This window comes from Coptis chinensis, chromosome 3 (genome assembly GCF_015680905.1).
Source record: "Coptis chinensis isolate HL-2020 chromosome 3, ASM1568090v1, whole genome shotgun sequence".
Classification (NCBI taxonomy): Eukaryota; Viridiplantae; Streptophyta; class Magnoliopsida; order Ranunculales; family Ranunculaceae; genus Coptis; species Coptis chinensis.
The window spans coordinates 112567451-112588164 of record NC_141458.1 but is presented as its reverse complement, the minus strand read 5'-3'; the positions used below and the strand labels follow the sequence as shown (position 1 = coordinate 112588164).

Sequence of the window (20714 nt, the reverse complement as noted above, 5' to 3'; positions counted from 1 at the left end):
CCCGATCTGAGATCTAACTTGGTAAAGTATAGAGTTGGTCAAAGTTGGTTGAAAAGATTCGCGATCAATAGTATGGGGGATTTGTTCTTGACTATCACCTTGTTAAGTGTTCTGTAGTCCACATATAATCGCAAAAAACCATCATGTTTCTTTTGGAACAATACTAGAGCACCATATGGAGATTTGACAGTCTGATAAATCCTGCATCCAGGAGTTCCTCGATTTGTTTCCGAAGTCCAGCAAGTTCAGGAGGACTCATGCGATATGGTGCTTTAGCAGGAGGTTTGGCCCCTAGTTCCAGTTCAATCTGATGATCGATGGATCTCCTTGGTGGTAACACCTTTGGCAGTTCCTTAGGCATTACATCTTGAAATTCTGTAAGGATTCCAACATATGGGGTGATTCTTCAAATATTTCGGACTTGTCCTCATCCATAGCGTGAATGGTGACCAGATATGTCAGGCATTTCTTCTGAAGTCCCCGTTTTAGCTGCTTAGCAGATAGCAACTTGTTGTTACCATCTGCCTTCTTTGTGATAGTAGGTAAGAAACATGGTTAATCATCAAACATGCACATAGAGTTCATGAGGGGCATATGGGTACTGCTTTGTTTGTGCTCAAAAAATCTAGCCCAAGGACTACTTTGAAGTCATCCATGGTGGATAGCGAGGAGGTCAATTTTACCTTCCCATGTACCAATTTGAATAGGTACAGACTTGGAGGCATTGTGGACTGGCATTGCTTTGGCATTCATAGTCTTCATTTGCCCAGCGTCTTTGGTTTGTAACTTGAGGCCAATACGTCTTGCCTTTGGTTCGGCAATAAAGTTGTGCGAAGCACCAATATCAATCATAGCTTTGGTGGGAGTTCCTTGGATAATCACATCCACGTACATAAGTTCCTTGTTCAAGGAAGCATCTTGTCCTTGTGGTCTCACACCATGTTGTTGGGTTGCTTGGCCTTTGATGGCATTCAGTAGTGCATTGCCCCCATGTGAACGTCTTCCTCTGCCTTTTCTTCCTTCTTAGGCTGCATGGCAGGCTATTGGGACGCATCATAGAAGGCATTAAGTGCTGCTATTTGAGGACATTTGAATGTGAGATGGTTTTCGCTACACAGTAAACACCAAACAGGTCGATTGTTGTAGCTATTGTTGTAACTGGAATTCTCATCTTCTCGGAGTGGCTGAATTCGTTGTTATCATTCCTGTAGTTAGAGTAATTGCCATGATTCATATTTTGATTGGTGTTGGTACTTACATTGGAACTCTCTCCCCTATTAGCTTTGTTGGGGTCGGTTAAGTCTTTGCCCTTAGGTGGAATATACTTCTTGGATTGGTCTGTAGCATAATTTGTTATAGTTTGATAAGTGCATAATTTGTTAGTCGTTCTGTAGCAGCAATAGCAGATGCCAAGTCCTTGAGGTTTTTGAGTCCCTAAGTGAAATAGAACAACTTGTCTTCTTCAGTTATGCCATGGATGTCAAGCATACATGTAGAGAACTACTTGACATACTTATGGATCGTGCCAGTCTGTGATAAATTACACAACTTCTTTCAGGTAAGTACGCCACATTTTCGAGAAGGAATTGCCTATTCAGTTATTTCTTGAGGTCTTCCCATGAGGAGATAACAATCTGGCCGTGTTCAATCTTAGCATATTTAGTACGCCACCATAGTTGGGCGTCTTCAAGCAAATACATTGAGGCCATTGTAATCTTGTCCTCTTAAGTTTCGGGTTTCACTATATGAAAGTATTGTTCGATGTCAAAGATGAAGTTCTCCAGTTCCTTGGCATCGCAAGCACCCTATATGCTCGAGGTTCTGAAATTTTGATCTTGGGACGATCACCCAAGAGTGAAGATGATTTGTGGTCATTTGAACCGACATCTTTCATAACTAGATTCAGTTTGGAGGTGAGATTCTCCACTTATTGTTGGAGGGAAACAATGGTCCCTCTTGCTTCTTCCAGGCCAGTGACCTAATAGCAAAGTTCCTCATGATCGTCCATCATGATGTAAACTTGATCTTATAACCTGCTAATTCCATCCGGAAGTTTAGCTAGTGTAGCCATTTGTTTCTCTAATGTCACCAGGCATTCCTTGTTCGAAGGGTAATCCTGGGATGCTCTTGTGCGGCAACAATCTTTCCTTTTGTCATGGTATGCAACTGACAATGGAACCAAATTTGGCTCTGATACCAACTGTCATGGACACGCTTGGACATAGTGCGAGTCGTGCGGCATTTGGGCGTAAAGATCCCAAGTAAGCCTATTATCCAGGTGAGCAGTACTAACTAGCAGTTGTTTGTGTAAGCAGTAATTGAATCACAATTGTACAAAGAGAGCGAAAGCGAAAGCAGTAAATAAGAAGATAATAGTTCAGAAGAAGGTAACGAAATAACTTTCATTCGAGTAAAGTAATCACTAGTACAATTGTGTCAAGCGAATGCAACAATCTTGGTTGTAGAAGATGCTTGCTATTTCCCTACATATATCTTAAAAATATATTTCCATTATAATCAAAAGGGAACGTTGACTACACATTTGACCAGTCAATGGACGATTAACTATTACATCCATTACACTATTATCCTAGTAACTAGTGCATCCATCACACAAAGGGCGGTTCCCTATTATGATTATGTCATTCGATATGGGCAAAATTTCTTAAGTTGGATCATAAAAGCTAGAACTCCCCAGTGATGATCATCTACCAAAGACCAATATGATTGTTTTTCATAATAAACTGATTATGGACTGTGTGTAATTTTCACTATTGTAAATCGATTACATGTAATAATTTATCTTTCAATGATTTAAAGTCAACTTATCTGTTAGCTCATGCAACAAGTTTGTCGTTGGTATAAATAACAACAACTTTCTCTAGGGACCAGTTCATTGATAACCCTACTATGAGTATGGTTTCAAACTCTCCCAGTTCAAGTGAGATTACTGTATGATATAAGCTTAGTAAAGGTAAGTGTAGTAATAGAAATTGGGCCCATAAGACAGAATTGGGTGAGAATTACATCTCTAGGCAAGTGCGGCTGGGAATTATGGTCCCAGGACAAAACCGTAAAAAGACAATTTTGCCTCTCTAAGTGTTTTGATTTAAAAACAAAAAAAAACATATGTAGCCACTCTCACTCTCTCTTTGCCTCACTCTCTCTCTCTGCCACACTTTCTCTCCTCTCTCGTGCTCTCTCTCTTCTCTGTCACGCACTCTTTCCTCTCTCTCTTCTACTTCTAGAAAGATTTTTAAAAAATTACAACAAATTTTATTTTTTTGAAAAATGCAAAAAAAAAAAAAAAAAAAAAAAAAAAAAAAAAAAAAAAATCACGAAATGAAAAAAAAAAATTGCAATTTTGATTTAATAATTAACCAAGATATTAAATATCGACACATATTTGAAATTTTTGAAATTAAAAATAATTTTTGATACAATTAAAATTTCAACAAAATAAATATAATAATTTAGAATGCAACTTTACATGTGTGTTATATACATACACAGTTAGCAATTCGTAATGCGGCAAAAATTCGATACGGAAAATATTCGAATAAAATTCAAGTTTCGATAAGAATTCGTTTTTTCAATTCGGATTAAAAAAACGGAAACGACAAAAATTCAGGTTCGTAAGTAATTCGAGTATAATACAAAGCTAAAAATAAAAAAAAAAAAAATAAAAATACGAGAAAATTTGACAGCACACTCAGCAGAATAATTCAAGAATTAATGATTTCTTGTTGAATTAACGAATTATTCTGTATCATTGAAAAATACGATATTTTTAAACATTTTCCAAATTAAACGAATAATTCACCGAATTGCTAACTATGTATACATACATAGTAGTGTTTGCATGTGTGTTATATATATACATGTGTATGTGTGGTGCATACATGCAGTACATGTGTGTTGTGCACATGCTTAGTGGTGTTTGTATATTTGTTGCACACATGCATAATGATGTGTGCATGTTTGTATACACATGCAATGCATGTCACATATGCATCGTGGGTGTTTGCATGTGTATCAAACTACTATAAACTTAAAAATATTATCGACGACAATAATATCGAAATCAAGATAAATCACACAATTGATTAACATAAAAATTCAAGGATTTGAAAAAAAAAAATCAATTATTGTTCAATTGCTTATTGAAGCGGTGCCGAAATCAACCAAATTATTCTTTAATTATCAATAATCTAGAATTGAAAAGTGAAAAAATATATTGCAAAGTGAGAAGAGTGTTTTTTTATAGCTTGTATTACTAATCACAATATACAAATCAACTAGCTCAAAGATAGAAACAACTAGATTTCAAAAATATTTTATAAGTTTCTAGTTTGAGTTTTTTTTCTAGATGGAGAAGAATGTCATAATTGGTATTAAACAAAAGTAAATTGCTGACGGTTAGCCCAAAAAAATGTCGTAAAATCGAATTATTAATGATAGTGGCTGATGTCAGCCTACTTTTGTCTTAAACCGAAATTACTGTTCATCCGGGCTTAAAACTGAAATTCTTGGTGAATTAATTTATGTGTTTGGGCCTAAATTTATGGTGTAGTAATACTGAAAAGCCCATTTTTATTTCTTGTAAGCCATCTGAAAAAGAGGGGGTATTTGGGCTTCAAGTTTGCAACTGGGCTTTCAATTCTGCCCTGTGTGTATATATAGTTAGCCCTGTGGACTCTTTTCCCTCTGATCTAATTTGCCTATCTATTCGTTCAATCTATTCTTCCTCTTTCTCGTTTTCACACCAACAAGAAGAAGAAGATGATGAAAGCAGTAGGTAAACATTCTTCTTCTTCTCTCTCTCTCTCTCTCTCTACTGTAATTTTGTATGTCTTCTTTCTTTCAATTTCTTCAAGAAACCATACTAACTCTCACCTCTGATCTCAAAACTCTTAAACAGCATCAAGAATCGTTGGAAAGAAAACAGCAACTCGCCCGTTCAAAGAATTCTACGAAGAATGGATAGAAACACTCAAGAACAAACTTCTCCCTATGCTTCAACGCTCCATGTTGGTTTTCTCAGCCAGCCATCTTTCCACCTGTGTTCAAATGCTCCATCACCATTTCCAAACTTATTACTACGCACTCGATCAAGCAGCTTCAGAAGACATTTCACAACTTCTTTATCCGTGTTGGAAAAACTCTTTCGAGAAACCCTTTCTTTGGTTTGGTGATTATCATCCATATCTTTTCACCAACCTTTTAAGATCACTACTCAATGAAGATTCTGATGATGGTGATGATTTTGAGAGGAGTAATGAAAAGGGGTTGAGTTTCCCGTTAGCTTGGAACAGACCTTCAACGAACTTGGTGAATCGAGTTGAACAGATTGAATGTGGATTAAGATCAATGGTTCCTTGTTTTGTTGATCGTGCAAGAAAAGCACAATGTGAGTTTATTAAACGAGGTGCAGTTGATTGGGTACGTTGTAAAGGGAAAGAAGAAGCTTCCAAAGTAATTGGAGGTGGTGTTGTGGCTAATAATGATGAACTTGTGAGTGTTTTCTTGGATGCTAATAGACTTAGAAGAAATATTCTTATTGAAATCATGGGTGCTACTGATCTTTATCAAGCTGCTCTTTACCTTGAAGGACTTGCTAAATTCTTTATTGGGTTTAGAGATTTTGAGTTGGTCAAGGAATTTGAACAATGCAAGATACCCCTTTCACTTGATTCTTGAATCTTGAGTCTTGTTTCTCAACGTGGGGTTTCTTTGATTCTGTTTTGGAGACTTCTTATTCTTGCATTTGTTTGAAAGGGAGGAGCACAGAACATAATTTAGTAATTATTGGTGAGTTCTCTTACATTCTCTTTGTTTTATCTGTTTTGTGTTACTGAATTCTGTTCATGTGGTCTTGCAGGGATTCTTTAATTTACCAACCTCTTCAATCATCTAATCATCTAGTATACTCTGCGTTGAATATTTGCAAGGAAACTGAGTTTTTTCGAGCGTAGTGAAGTTGTTTGTAATGCTTACATTGTTTCACATAGGATGTTGTAAGTCCTGACTCTAGACAGTGATTTTTTTTTATAAGCCTAGACAGTGATGTGATTGTTTATGTATTGCATCCTATTTTGATACATGATGAACAATTGAAAATTCACAATAATTCATGTCGTTATGTGTGTTTTTTGAATGGAATAGTTAATAAATTTGAGCCATTTTTACTATGGTTCATTTGCACTGTTATGTTAGAATTTACAGTCACACAATTAGTTAAAACGACAAGTTTTTAGGTGTTTTCGAGTTGCAACCAAACTAATCAGTGCTGTAGTTTACACTTTACACCAGCAAAAAGTGGAGGTTGTTGCTAATTCATAAACTGCAAACATAGAAGAAAAAGAAGAGTTTCTAACTCCAGCTGTGAGAAATGCAGCGGAAGTGTACTTCTTACTTGGACAAGAGTATGAAGTTCACACTAGGAGTTAATACATTTCAATCAAAGTTCATATAGGAAGAGTCTTATGTGACCAAGTGACTTGCACGCCGGAGCTCCTGAATTTGATGAACTATATATAAGTGATAATCTTAATAAATGTTATCAATATCTAGACTCTATCAAATTCATCCTCAATCCCTTGGAATCCCAGATCTCAAAGGTCTTTAGAACGTGACACATTTTCAGGATTGGTATGTTCGCTCCCAGTCTTGTACCTTCAAGGCTTCAACTAAAACGAAGAGTTCTCTCCAGTCTTCCCACCTCCCCCTCTATCAAGCAGGAAAGAAAGTGCATGAAATGATAGTAATTGTATATTTGTATGCATATCTATAAAATTATAGATAATGAAATATATAGGAAATTACTTCAGAAATTTACTTCTTAATGGATGACCTTTTACTGGTACACTACTCAATGACTCATGAATACGTCCCAAAAGCATTTTTGAGTTCATATTATTTCTGTAAAATTACTAAGATACTAAGATTTAACTTCAAAATTATTAAACTGAAAGTAAGGTTAGTACTGAGCTCTTTTCCAGACAAGAGATTCTACACAAAAGGCAGTCTCTCAAGGAAGTTACCATTGCATTACAAATACGAATCAACAGGGTCACTGTCTTATTTTATGAAATATAGGAGCCCTTTCCACCAAGTCTGGAAAATCTGTTACGAACTTTACAGAAGAAAGGGGACAAATCAGAGAATTATAAGCAAGAAGTAGTAAACAAAGACGGCCATTTTTCTAGTTCATCAAAATACATTGAACACTAAACAAAGAGTCCACTAGAGGAACATAAATTCGCTAATATATGGTACCAGAACGTACAGTTAGATATACACAATAAGTTGGTGTTTGCTAGCCAACGTTGGATTATCCACAAAACACAAGGAATGAAAGAACACACATGTTGATCTTCTCAAACCAAGTTCAAAGTATATTGAAATACAACACAGAGATTACAACAAAACCATCCCTAGACGGATCAAACAGAGTCAACTGTTTTATATTATGCAAAACGGGAAGCATTCCAGTAATTTTGGAAAATCTGTTACAAACTTTACACAGAGTTATAAAACGATTCTGTTCTTTGTTAAACCAATCAAGTCTCATTACACAACGGGGTAGGGGCGACTTGAATTCAAAATTGAGATAAGGAGTATTAGTACCTCCATCAGTGTTATAAAGTGCTAGACTGAACAACCACTCATGTCCAAGAAAGAGAATATGTGATGGATGAGTGCATCCGGTAAATTACTGATTCTGTCTTCATTGCTTTGCTTCTTCTGCTTCTTTTTTGGTCTTCTTGTTCTGATCCATGAACTCTTCATCTTCTTTCTTGGTGTGGAAGTTGCAATTCTGAAACTTTTGCGTGAAAAAAAACCTTTTTTCAGGGATTCGCTAGCTGCACAAGATTTGGGTCTGTCTGGAATTGGGTTGGGCTTGTAATTGTCTGTTGCAAAGCCTAATCCGCCAGATGCCCCAAGCCCCCACGACATTTCGACCTTGCGTAACAGCGGTTTGAGTTTCCATCTAGTGACCGTCCGCATAACCACATTGTAAATCCACTGTTTATTGATTTCAAAAACAATTGTTTCAAATTGTTAAACACCCTAGATCGCCACCTTTAGAACCCAATTGTTGAACTCATTATAAGTCCAAAAAAGTTGATTTCAAATTGTAACAAGTAAAGGGGAATTCATCAACATTTCCGTCTTTAGGCTGAAACATAGCATGTTAAATACTTTCATCCTACCCAACTTCAGTAGTTTTGTCATCAAATTTGATCGACATACAGAAAACTAAGTGGTGCTTTGAAGTCCAGTATGTAGCGATACTACTATTAAAATAGTGAGCGTGAAAAAAAGCCATATGGGCCCATGTAGAGCATGAGATATGTCACTCTTTATTGGCGGCACTAGAATATACCAAGGTTCAAAATATCATATGGGCCCCATTTTTTTTTTTGATCAGGAAATATCGGATATATCGGAAATATAATATCGGAAATATCGAAATATATCGAAAATATATTGGAAATATCGGATTTATATTAAAAATGGTCAAAAGGCGATATATATCGTAAATATCTATATCGAATATATTTTATACTATATATCGGAAAAAAGATAAGAGGATATAGAAATGATATCGGTGTACCAAAATACCGAATATATCGGCATGGATATATCGCAATGAATACTAACAATACATGGAGCAATGAACACCAATTCCCCCACTCAGTTATTAACCTCAATCTGTTCCCTCCACCGACACTCTCTCTCTCAAGAGCGTTAATGCGTTATAATTGACTTTCTTTTTAAACTTGGCTTTGTTTGTTTGTTAGCTTTGATTAGTTGTTGCCTAACTATTTATATTCCAGGATAATAGATCCTGCACACCAGGTGCTAGGTTAGTTATCTTCAATCGTAAAAATCAATGCACATATTTTGTCCTGTTTACTACGGCATTTTATCCAATGCTCAAAATTCAACCTCAGGTAAACTTGAAATGTAACATTGAGAAGTACAGGATCAACCACTTGCTAACAGAAAGATAAACAACAATATTACAGATGGCAGTCAATGGACTCAATTCTGAGTAACAAGATCTACTCACAGAAATCAGAATTTTTTTACCCCACAGTCCCACACATGATTCCCTTCTTTCTCTCTCGCCGTAGAAAACAAAACCAGCCCAGAAACGCGTAACCACGTCAAAATCATAACAATAAAAAATAGATATCACAAAACAGAACCGAAAGAGTTGGCAAAAAAACACGAAGACTTGTGACTTGTGAGAGTGTAAAATGTGATATGATTCAGGAACAAAAAAAACCCATCCTCATTTCTCACCCTTTCTATGCTCGCCATGCTTTCTTCCACTTGCACCACTATCTTGCTCATTTCTTTTTTCTTCTTCATTAATTCAGTTCATTCACAACAAACCGGGTCAGATCTTGACCCAGAACAAGAATGTACAGGAAAATGGATACATATCAGAAAACTTCCATCTCAATTCAATCTAGATCTTCTTATCAATTGTTCTGACTACCCAATTTATGATGATTTCTGTCCTTACTTAGCTAACCATGGTTTGGGTCACAAGACCCATAACCGTTCCCATAGTTGGTTTCGTACCGACCCATTTATGCTTGAACTCATTTTCCATCGTCGAATTCTCGAATACCCATGTCTCACCTCAAATCCCAATCATGCCAATGCTATTTATCTTCCGTATTATGCCGGTATTGATGCGCTTCGATATTTATATGGTCCCGATGTTAATTCCAGTGCTGAACATGGTTTACACCTTTACAAATTTCTACAAAATGATAATCCACATATATGGACTAGGAATTTTGGTCATGATCATTTCTTGGTTATGGCTCGTCCTGCTTGGGATTTTTCGCAACCGTTAACAAACGATCCGCCTATTTGGGGCACCTCGTTTTTAGAATTGCCAGAGTTTTATAATGTAACTGCGTTAACTCTGGAATCGAGAGTGTGGTCTTGGCAAGAACAAGCGGTGCCTTATCCGACTTCGTTTCATCCACCGAGTATTGCATTGATGGAAAATTGATTGAGCGAGCACTTCGTGCTCATAGGACTACTTTCATGTTGTTTGCTGGTGGTGGTGGGTTGGGTTCCTCGCCTAATATTAGGCGAAGTATTCGCGGTGAATGTGAGAATACTACTAGTAATAGTACTAGAGCTCTTGGTGGTAGTTATTCTGAGGTTTGTAAGATTGTTGATTGTTCTAATGGGATATGTGACCATGACCCGTACCGATACATGAGGCCAATGTTGAAAGCTAGCTTCTGCTTACAACCACCAGGTGACACGCCTACACGGCGGTCTACGTTTGATGCGATACTTGCTGGATGTATTCCGGTGTTCTTTGAGGAATCGTCTGCCAAGACTCAATTCGGATGGCACTTGCCTGAGAATCAGTTTGATGAATTCTCGGTGTTTATACCAAAGGAGGAGGTGGTATTGAAAAACTCTGAACATCATGGATGTTCTAATGGCAATTCCTAAGTCTGAAGTAAGAAGAATGAGAGAAAAGGTCATTGAGCTAATGCCAAGAGTTGTGTATAGAAGGCATGGGGAAGCAATGGAATGGAGGGGTGTGAAGGATGCTTTCGACATTGCGGTAGATGGAACCATATACAAAATCAAGTCCAGAATAGCAAAAACAAACAGCAGTTAAGATTATTTGATTTCTGTTCTCTTAATTGATATTTGCTTTTTATTCCCCTTACTTTTCGGCTCAACTATTTATTAGTTCCATACTTTCACCTGATAAATGTATAGAGTTAAAGAAATTAGAAATTGTACATTGTTCCATTGATAATAAATCAATTGATAGCATCTTGCTTATTCAGATTTATGTCTGCTTTTGTGGCAAGTATTTTAATTTTAACGTACGATATAAGCATCTTAAACACCTGTTGTAGTTTATAGTATAATCATTCTCAATACTGAACAGGAAAAACGAACTTTCAGTAACCAAAAAGAATCTGTAAGATAATACAAGGAATTTCAGACGCAAATAATTATAAAATCAACAGGAATAACTAGGAGATGATGTGATGAATCTTTCTCTCCCTGAATCCACTCCATTCCCCAAACTTCATTTGGCTTCCCCCTTCTCTAATATGTTTCTTAGAGAAATACTAGCTGCTATTTAGTAAGCGGGCATAGCTCCTTAGTGTTTCTTGGACTAAGGAGCTACGCTTTTAAGCACTTTCCCTTTTGTGTTGCTCTAATATGTTCCTTAGTGCTTCTTGAACTGGTTATCAGTAGGACAAGTTCTCATCCCCATTTTACAATCATCGAACCCCATGATGCCAACCTGAAAAAGCAGCAATTTTGTGGCCTGATTTTTACCTTCCTAAGTAGAACAGCTTCGTCCAAGGCCAAGGGAATTAATGCAGCAAAGTATTGCCATAACCGGGCAGATTTGGTATTAATCCATTCAGGAGGGACCTGCAGTCGTATTGCAACTGATTTACAAAAAAATCGTCAAAGGTTCTAAAGAAGTATGAATATTCACATTAAGATTTCGTGGAGCAAACATTGCAGACTGCAACTCTACTGTGGGTTCTGGATGACAGTGGTACTTGTGACTGGAAAACCAGAGTTTACTCAAACTTTGTACTTTTGGGAGTTCAAATATGGACTTTGCTTAGGTTAACAACATGAAGATGTGAATGGGTATGGGTTCATTACTGCATGGGCTTCAAGAGGTGTGGCCGAGCAGAATGTAACTAAAATGAGACGTACATACCAGGTCCCATTCGTGCCCATGTAATAGATGCCAACTGCTCTTCCATTCCACGCACAAACTCTAGAATCCACATTCTGGACTTTGGCAAAGGAAGCACACTTCAGGATCTCAAAGTCCTGCGACAGTTTCAAGACAAGGTCTTGATCCCCTCCCAGTTTGGGACATTGAGTGTCAAGCTCCTGAAGACAATATTCAGTGATCTGAAAGAGGATGTCAGGCGCAAAAGAACCAGTTAATAAGAGCCGATAAGCATGATACCTAACAAAACATGAGCACTGAGTTTTGGGCTGTGTAATGAAGATAGCATCCTGCAAAGACACCCTTCAAAGTTATTTATATATTAAACTGACTGAACTCGATTCTAATGCTTACAAAGTCGTATTACTGCCACACGCACACTGACTGATTTGGTATCAATCACTTGATCATGAAAGTCATATTATTGCAACTGTTGTCTCACAAGTACTTGCTTAGAGATAATTTTCGAAATTAGTTAAGTAAGAGAATGATAGCTTTCCTGAGCCTAAAACTTGGGCATCTGTCACCAACCTTAGACACAACTTATCCAGAAGTTAATGTTAGTGAACTACATTCGAACACCCCCAAAGAGCTTTCCGGAAATAGGGTCACACCAACGTATATGGAGACAAACAAAGAAGCTTGTGTCGATAGCAAGAGGGTACTCTAACGTAAATGTGTAAAATCAGAAAAATTGTGCACGCAGGAGGTAAGGAGAGTCCCAAGTGACACTACATTTATTGTCAAAAGCAAGCACTCAATAAAGCAAAATGCATCAAAGGTGCCACTTACAAGTGCAGAACGCAACATGCTTACAATACAGTAGCTTCATGTCTGTCAGACGGCATGAATGGAGAAAAGGATTTGATGGTGCTGGGGAATGATTGGATCATATAACTATTTGGCAATCATTCCCTTAGTGGTGGCTCCCAGAGAAGTACATGCTCTTATAAGGATATCTTATTTGTATTCACTATGCTGGACAGATTATGACATATTGGTAATGACAGAGTCCGTCTTTGAAGTTCTCCACTCTCGTTATTCGATAGGTGAACCATGACCATAACATCAAATAACAAAGTCAAGTCCAGAAACAAGGACTTGTTGCCAGAACAGCGTTCAGTAATGTGCCTGTGTATAACAGTATAAAGCTCTTTTTATCCTCAACGGGTTTAAATCATCGAAAAAAACTTCTTCACAGTTTAAACACTCTAACCATCTTCAATATCAAGACAAAGCAGAAAAAGAAAATAACAATAAAATAAACAGCTGAAGAATATCACACCTGGAAATGCAAGACTCACAACAAGAAAGTCTAGGGGTTGCTTCTCTGCACCTTCAATAGACCAGCAAAGGAAGAGCATTAGTATCGGAAAATGGGGAAACACAGATCAGGAGACGCCAAACGAAGGTTTATTTCGGTGCCAATGAGAACCAAATGATGGGCCATTATATAGAAGAAGAAACAGAAGAAAAAGTTCTCTAGCTTAGAGAAGAGAAATAGAAAAGCAAGAGGAGATATTGCCTACTGGCCAGCCAAAGTTGGTAAGAAACAGTCGGACCATTGGCTAGCTAACATCAGGCACATAGCTGCTGCCCATTAGTCTGCTCAAGGCCAAGGGCTCTCTTCCCAGGATATCCATACTGTCCGGCCTTTAACCTGGCCACTTAGTAGTTACGCTATAGCCAGTTCTTGCACTTTATAAGAAACACAAAGATGTCTAGGCACTCCATTCCTTTTTCTCTGGATGCTTCCTTTCTGTTACTTTTTTTAGCTGCAAATGCCGTGTTTTAGCCCTGTGTGTATGCAATGTAGGAGAAAGCAAGAGGAACCCTCCTCGCCAGCACATCTTCTCACCCTGATTACACTTAATAAAAAGTAACTCAGGAAAATTCACAGCATAGTATGAACAATCACCAATACTCCTTACAACTACACACTCCATCTACAAATCTATGGAAGCGAACACGATCCCTCACAATGATCTCCCCGTTCATACAATTTACTGATAATCTTTGTCACCTCATGGCAATCAGGACAAACTCTTAAGTTCTTCACCACTTTCGATCACAACTGGGGCTTTTGTCTTCAGTAGTCCATAAGCAATAGCCAACCGCTCACTATGCTCGCAAAGGGCACCTTCTTTCTCTTCATCGCCAACATCATGTAAGACAACTGATGTCCAAGGATCATGACCAACTCGACGGACTCGCTCGGCTATGTCTTGTAACACTTTCCTTATCTCATTTTCCTCAGGGTGTGACCTATCACCAACCACAAACTCATGTACAAAGCCATCAGTCTCGATCGAACTACATCCAGGAAGTGTTTTGATTCCAATTTCCTTCATCTTCATCCTCACGCAACTCACTTTCTCCCACAAAGAGTTTGCAGCATACAAATTAGACAGGAGCACATAATTTTCGGCATTGAGCGGCTCGAGTTCAAGAAGCCTACGAGCAACAATCTCCCCTTTCTCCAACATCCCTTTCTTCTTGCAACCCATGAGAAGTGTTCTCCAAACTATTGAATTCGTGAAATGTGCATTGTTTCAACAAAACCATATGCTTCTTCTACAAGTCCAGCTCGACAGAGTAGATCAACCATACACCCATAATGTTCCATTAGAGGTTCTATCCCAAACTCAATCATAATCGACCAATAACTTCGTCCCTCAGATACTAAACCTCTATGAGCACAAGCAGATAACACACCAATAAACGTAACTTGGTTTGGTCTGACATTATCCTTTTGCATCTTGGCAAAAACATCCAACGCGTCCTCCGCGAGTCCATGAATAGCCAGCCCCACAATCATTGAGCTCCAAGCCTTAGTATCTTTAACAGGCATTTCATCGAAAAGTTTTTTCGACCTCTCAATACACCCACACCTAGCATACATATTAATAAGCGCAGTAGTAAGCTCAAGATCAACTTTAATAACATGTTTATCAATAAACGCATGTACCCATTTCCCCAAATCCAATGCACCCGACGTCGCGCAAGCAGTAATCACACTAACCATAGTAACTTCATCTGGTCTAATACCAACCTTTTGCATTTCCCTAAACAAACCCAAAGCCTCATTAACCAAACCAATTCTAGCATACCCACTAATCATAGTACTCCAACCAATCAAATTCCTCTCAGGTATTTCATCAAACAATTTTCTCGCCAACCCAATTTCTTCACACTTGGCATAAAAATTCACCAATGCAGTTTGTACAAATGGACTAGAACCCAACCCAAATCTCAAAACATGTGAATGTATCTGCCACCCTTCTTTAAAACCCAACACAACAGCACAAGCTTTAAGTACAAATGCAAGTGTGTAACTATTCGGGTTCAGGTAACCCGTTTTAATCAACTTATGATATAAAAACGGGTTCTTTAGATGGGTTTTGGATTTGTGAACACCCACGAATCATGGAATTGTATGAGAATATGTTCGGGTTTTGTATTTGAGTGAAAACGGTTCGAGCGTGATTTATGTCGCCGGATGGTGAGAGTGCACAGAAGCCAACGATTTGACATAGTAAGTGAGTTTTCAAGTTTGGAGGAGGGGGATTTTAGTACGTGGGAATGGATTTGGCGTAGGTATTTCATGTTGGTACATTTTTTAGTAGTGAGGCTAAAATTGTTGTTGTTCTCCTTCTAGCAGTGTTGTGTTTGTCATATCATAATAAGAAAAAAAAAAATTCTACTGCCAAACGTTTGTTAAATCTGTTACTGCCAGTTTGTGTCACTTGTTTTAGCGGGACCTTCTTCCGAGGCAGTTTGGTGTTGATTCAGAGGCCAAGAAACAAACATTAAATAGCTTACAAGGGAAAGGGCCATCAATCAAATCGGTTACACCAGTCAATCAGTCGTACGTATATTTTAGGATTTAACTGGTTTTAAAGTGTGTCGAATTTAATTTGACTGGTGGGAAGAAATTTAGCATTCGCAATGTACCACTGCATTGGGTATTTGGGTCTAACTGTTTACTGCTTACTTTCTAAGGAAGTACACTGACCATTATAATGATCTAATTACTAATTGCTTGTCGTTAGGTATAGCACTGTTTGGTTAACTTAGATTGGAAATAGGGAGTCAATTTTAGTCTTCATTGAGTAAAATTGCAGATATCGTTGTGTGTTAGTATGTGATCCGTGATGCTACTGGTTCTTCTAAGGTTTTGATAAAATGATACATTGTCTAGTGTCTACATTCATTTTAGATCAATGTCAAGCTGATGCATAAACAATAATGATCAAGAATCGTAAAAATCAATATTGTATTTGACATTTTTCGTGTTACTATTTTGTAAAAAAAAATGTGGATAATTAAATAGGACGGAAGTGACATACAATAGTATAGAGAGGTATTACTAAATAATGAAGTATGATAGAGGTGCTTATAATTATGAAAGAATGTGTTACTAAACAATGAATATCTGGGAGAGAAAAAATACATTGTTCACTGGCTTACGAGATTTCGAAAAGTTCAGCAATCTAATAGGGTAGAGATTTTGAGTTTTTGACACCATTATAACATATTGACCGAATTTACTCATCTACATGCATATACTCTTACAATTTTCAAACCATGTTTGCGAGATCAACGTAACACCAAAGGATTTAAATAACATATTGCCCTTTTACGATAAGGAAATCGATAACGTACCACCGTATTTTTTATCCAAGGGGTCCTATGATTGGATTGGAATTCCCCCAAAACTCATGCCATGTAAGGTCTCGTTTGTTCTTTTTAAGCTTCTATAGTTCTGTGTTGACCGTGTTCGACACTTCATGTATCCTCAATTCTTTATACAAAGTTACTGTTAGGTATACATATAAATTCCAAATCACATAACCAACCCACAATACAATAGGCCAAGTCGCAGACAATGTCGCTTTCTTTTAAAGTTGTTTCGCGTCTCCGAATCTTCTCTCAAACAAATTGCAGCAAAGAAGGTGCAATCTCTATGATACAACGTCCAATCAACTAATTTCCATTAAACTCCTGCACTAGATAACAATAGAAGAAAAGCACTACACACACTCACAATAAACTTAACGGATTACCCAAGTGAAAACAATGAACTGCAATAGAAAAAAATCCACTGCCAGTTCATTTTTTTTTTTTCAGTGAGAAAGAAAATAGAAATTGGTTTTTCTTTTGTAAATGTCTATCCTTCAATAATGGGTGTATTATAGGCTAATAACCTGTGGATATTGGACTCAACATTGTTACTAGATAAGAAAAACCAAGTCAAAAAATAACCAACAGTAAATAATAGCCGTACCATAATGAACCAGGCCCATATGACCAACTCACATATTAAAATACATCAACAGTTACAAACACATTTTTTTCTCTATTTATCAACACACAAATATACGAGTCAATCAGTCGATCAGCTCTAAAACACGGACGCACCAACCCATGGGCTGTGTCTGTGTCAGACACACGTCGGACGCAGTCAACACGGTCAAGATGTAGTCAACTAAACTAGACGCGAGTCAATATGGTCATGACGTGAATTTTGACCCAAAAAAATAAAAAATAAATCAAAATAATATTAAAAAACTCAATTTTTTTATTTTTTGTTTTATTTAGACTCATGACATGTTTTTAAAATTTGATTAGAAAATATTAAACTTAATTTTGTAGCTATTTATCTTTAATAATTTTGAATTTATAAATATTGATACATTTAATTTAGTTTTTAATGTTCAATTTATATAAAATAAAATTATAAATATTAATTAATTTTTGCGTCTTTTGTTGTGTCCGCATCTTATATTTTTGAGATATAACCGAATTGCTGCGTCTGCGTCAATGTCCTCGTCCGTGCAACATAGTCGATCAGTCATTTCATCCATATCTTGATCCTTTTGGAGTTTAAGCCGATCTTAAGCCTGGGTGTATCCTCTATTTGGTACATTCTTTACCAATCTAAGAAACTAAGAAAGTTGGCCATATGCCCATATGTAAACTTCACGGGCTTTTGCAGCTTTACTCTTAATTTTAAGAGCATATACGAGTTGTACGTAAGTTGACTTGTGAAAAGTGTAGTTCATAATTACATACCAGAAATGTTCTACTTTATCTTGCTCATAGCTTAGTACAACTGCAGTAGACTAAACTAATCTCCCCAACATTGCAAGTTCACAACTGCTTCGCTGCATATCTCCCCCACTTGTGAAAAGCTATGAGTATCTGAGTATGAGCCTGTGTGAGCTTTAAAAAGCTTGAAGCACAAAATACATCGCCTGATAACTATTTTTGTTGAGCGCGCACGGCGCCATGCCATGCCTCGTGACCAATTTGACCATGGCCATATTTGGCTATTCGCGGATCCGCCTATCCAACATTTAAAGCAGAAAATGATTATATTATGTCGTCAACCTAGTAAATCGTCCATTCGTTCCCTACAAAAATCTCCAAGAGTCCTTTGTAAAGAGATACGGTTGTTGGGTGATTTGGACATTTCCATTAAAACCCACATCCACTCCTGTCATTTCAATACCAAAACGGTCACGTTTATACCCTAGTTCGCAGACCTATTATACAGTTTTTCGCCGAGATTTGAGAAAAGTCACCGTCTTTGTTTTGTCATGTTGCAGACTCGAAAACTGGGGAACTGAGAAACTACAAGACTAGAGAGAGACAGTGGTAATATTAGTAATAATAAGCCAATGGTTGAGACAATCAGCCATACTTTATGACCCCATTTGTTCCAGCTTTATAGGTAGCCTAGATTTCGCGAACCAAGAGGCCGTTTGGCAACTATGGAAAAGCCAAAAGCTATCAAGCTTAAAATTCCTTTTGATTTTTTACTTAATGTAAAGCATGTTCGGCAAAGAGATCTTAGCAATTTTCAATTTCTAAACCCAAAAAGATAAAACTACACAACCAATATATTACAAGTTAATGACATCATAAAGTGATAAAACCATGAAATAGCTTTTTGACGTGTTCCCCCCCCCAACACACACACAAAAAAGCAATCAAATGGCTGGGGAATGCCCTGCAAATTAACCAACTCATTCTGATCTAAAAACAAAGAGTAAGCAACTCATTTAGAGAGTTGCAGTTGGACAACCTCAGGTCTAAAGCCTGCATATCTCACTAGAAAGATGCTATTTGTCTTGGGATGGTAAATTCATTTTTGGAACGCAAATTAAGAGAAATAAGTCAAATGTGTCACTTATCAAAAAAAAAATCGTAATTTGAGTCACCAACGCACTGCTGAAATCTCATTTCTATGTCAACCAAAGTTCGGGATTTCGAAATTTTCGGAATTCCGATAAATATAAAACCCAAAATTTATTAAATTTCGACCCTATTACATTCAGAATTTCAAATATTTCAACTCTATATTCGGAATTCTGGAGTTTCGTTCGGAATCACGAATTATGATCTCAACAATTATTAAATTCACAACCAAAATATTGACAATTTTAGTAGCAAGTCGGACAGGACAAGTATTTTCATCCCACAAATTGGACTGGATTAGTGCCTCAGTCAATTTTCACCAATTTATTATTTTTTTTTTCTCCATATTTTTTCTTTTATTCTTCAACAAAATATCTTCACAAAGGTCTAAAAATAGAGAAAATAAGGATGGTAGATATAGCAAAAACCAAAGCCAATAAAATAGCCAACATACCTATGTCCAAGGTCGTTCAAAAAATTTCACAATCGTAGAAGATAAAATTTTATGTCATAGTTGAATTTTTATTTCAGAAGATGCAGTTGTTGGAACGAAGCAAAATAGATTTGTTTTTTTTTACAAAATTGTTGAATAACTGAACAAGCGTATGAGCCAACTTGCTTATATATGTAGGCCAACCACAAATTGGTAGATCGGTTCAAGCTTGTTTTCACCAAATCCAACATGCGGCAAGTTTATTTTAAGGCTATTATGATCAACAATCAAAAATGAATGTTAGTGGTACTAATGTGGATGATATAATGCCATTAGCTCGTACTATTTATTTAATTGTTGTAAATGAACCATTTAAATTTGAGCATTGTTATTGAGTTTTAATTGTAAGTCCAAAATCAAACTAGAAATTATAGTGGTTCAAAAAAAACATAAAACCACTTCTGTAGTGATGTTAGTGGTAGAGTCAATAGTGGATCAACCGCTAACAATATATTTCGTTAGATGATGAAAAAAGTCAACCATCAAGTAAAGTGTCCGGTTTAGAAAAAGGCCCAAAGAAAATGAAGTTTAAGAAAAAAAGATGTTAAAGTTGAACACACCAAATGACACACATTCTGGAGGAGGTCAGAGACAATCAACTTATAGCTGCAAAATATTTGCAAGAACAAACAAACCTAAAACAATAAATATTTCTCTCGATAAAAAAAAGATAAAGAAGATGAAAGATTAAGACTTGAAACACAAAAAGAACCAGATATCATGATGCTTTATCTAAGCAAGTTGTAAAGTCCTGAATTATTATTAAGGGTATTTTTGTAAATTTCATATCAACTCTAGGGCCGTTCTGTAAATTGGTCGTCGGGTTTATTTTTCACCCATACATAACTTACTGGAACTTAACTCCGACTCATAAGTCACGTTAGGTAAGCGACCATAGGCGAAAATTTGACCAAAAATGGCGGTTAGCGGTTTTCTGCGTGCGACGCTGGCACGAGTTAACAGCTTACACGCATGATTGGGTCATCATTATAGCATGCGGTGAGATAGAATATAGAAGATTAAATTTAGCGGGATGAGCCGGAAAAATAATTACGGCGCGACGTCAAATTCGTTAGTGGTTAGGAGTCTAAGTAGGACGTTAAATCTAAGTAGGATATATTGGGCTTGGGCCTAAATATATCGCGGCCCAAAAATAGAAAAACAGAAATCGCGAAATCCAAATCGCACCCATCTTCCCCAATTCGCATCTCTCAAACCCTAGGAGAGAGAAATCTCAAATCGCCCAAA

The 20714-nt window shown here is 37.0% G+C and overlaps 1 protein-coding gene, 1 long non-coding RNA gene and 2 pseudogenes across 6 annotated transcripts; 2 read left to right on the top strand and 2 right to left on the bottom strand.

Annotated features, from left to right (window-relative positions):
- Positions 1 to 4681: 4681 nt before the first annotated feature.
- On the top strand, positions 4682 to 6138 carry LOC147513068 (protein INAPERTURATE POLLEN1-like). 2 transcript variants are annotated; one of them, XR_015215208.1, is made up of 3 exons: positions 4682 to 4798; positions 4922 to 5811; positions 5882 to 6138. XR_015215208.1 is itself a non-coding variant. In XM_086596106.1 (2 exons), exons 1-2 carry the CDS (start codon positions 4783 to 4785, stop codon positions 5698 to 5700), a joined length of 795 nt encoding a protein of 264 aa, XP_086452232.1. In that variant the 5' UTR covers positions 4682 to 4782; the 3' UTR covers positions 5701 to 6138. The 2 variants fall into 2 exon arrangements, 1 of the variants encoding a protein (XP_086452232.1); XM_086596106.1 differs by having other exon boundaries at positions 4922 to 6138.
- A 2983-nt stretch (positions 6139 to 9121) lies between these two features.
- On the top strand, positions 9122 to 10846 carry LOC147513067 (putative xyloglucan galactosyltransferase GT19 pseudogene; annotated as a pseudogene).
- Positions 10847 to 10944: 98 nt separating this feature from the next.
- Positions 10945 to 13601, bottom strand: LOC147513066 (uncharacterized). 4 transcript variants are annotated; one of them, XR_015215204.1, is made up of 4 exons: positions 13056 to 13556; positions 12563 to 12901; positions 11753 to 11952; positions 10945 to 11451 (listed from the first exon to the last, which is right to left on the bottom strand). It is a non-coding gene; the product is annotated as an uncharacterized LOC147513066 (long non-coding RNA). The 4 variants fall into 4 exon arrangements; XR_015215207.1 differs by lacking the exon at positions 12563 to 12901 and adding an exon at positions 12011 to 12060 and having other exon boundaries at positions 10945 to 11931; positions 13056 to 13560; XR_015215206.1 differs by lacking the exon at positions 12563 to 12901 and having other exon boundaries at positions 10945 to 12060; positions 13056 to 13601.
- An 83-nt stretch (positions 13602 to 13684) lies between these two features.
- Positions 13685 to 15028, bottom strand: LOC147513065 (pentatricopeptide repeat-containing protein At3g62890 pseudogene; annotated as a pseudogene).
- Between the last annotated feature and the right edge of the window lie 5686 nt (positions 15029 to 20714).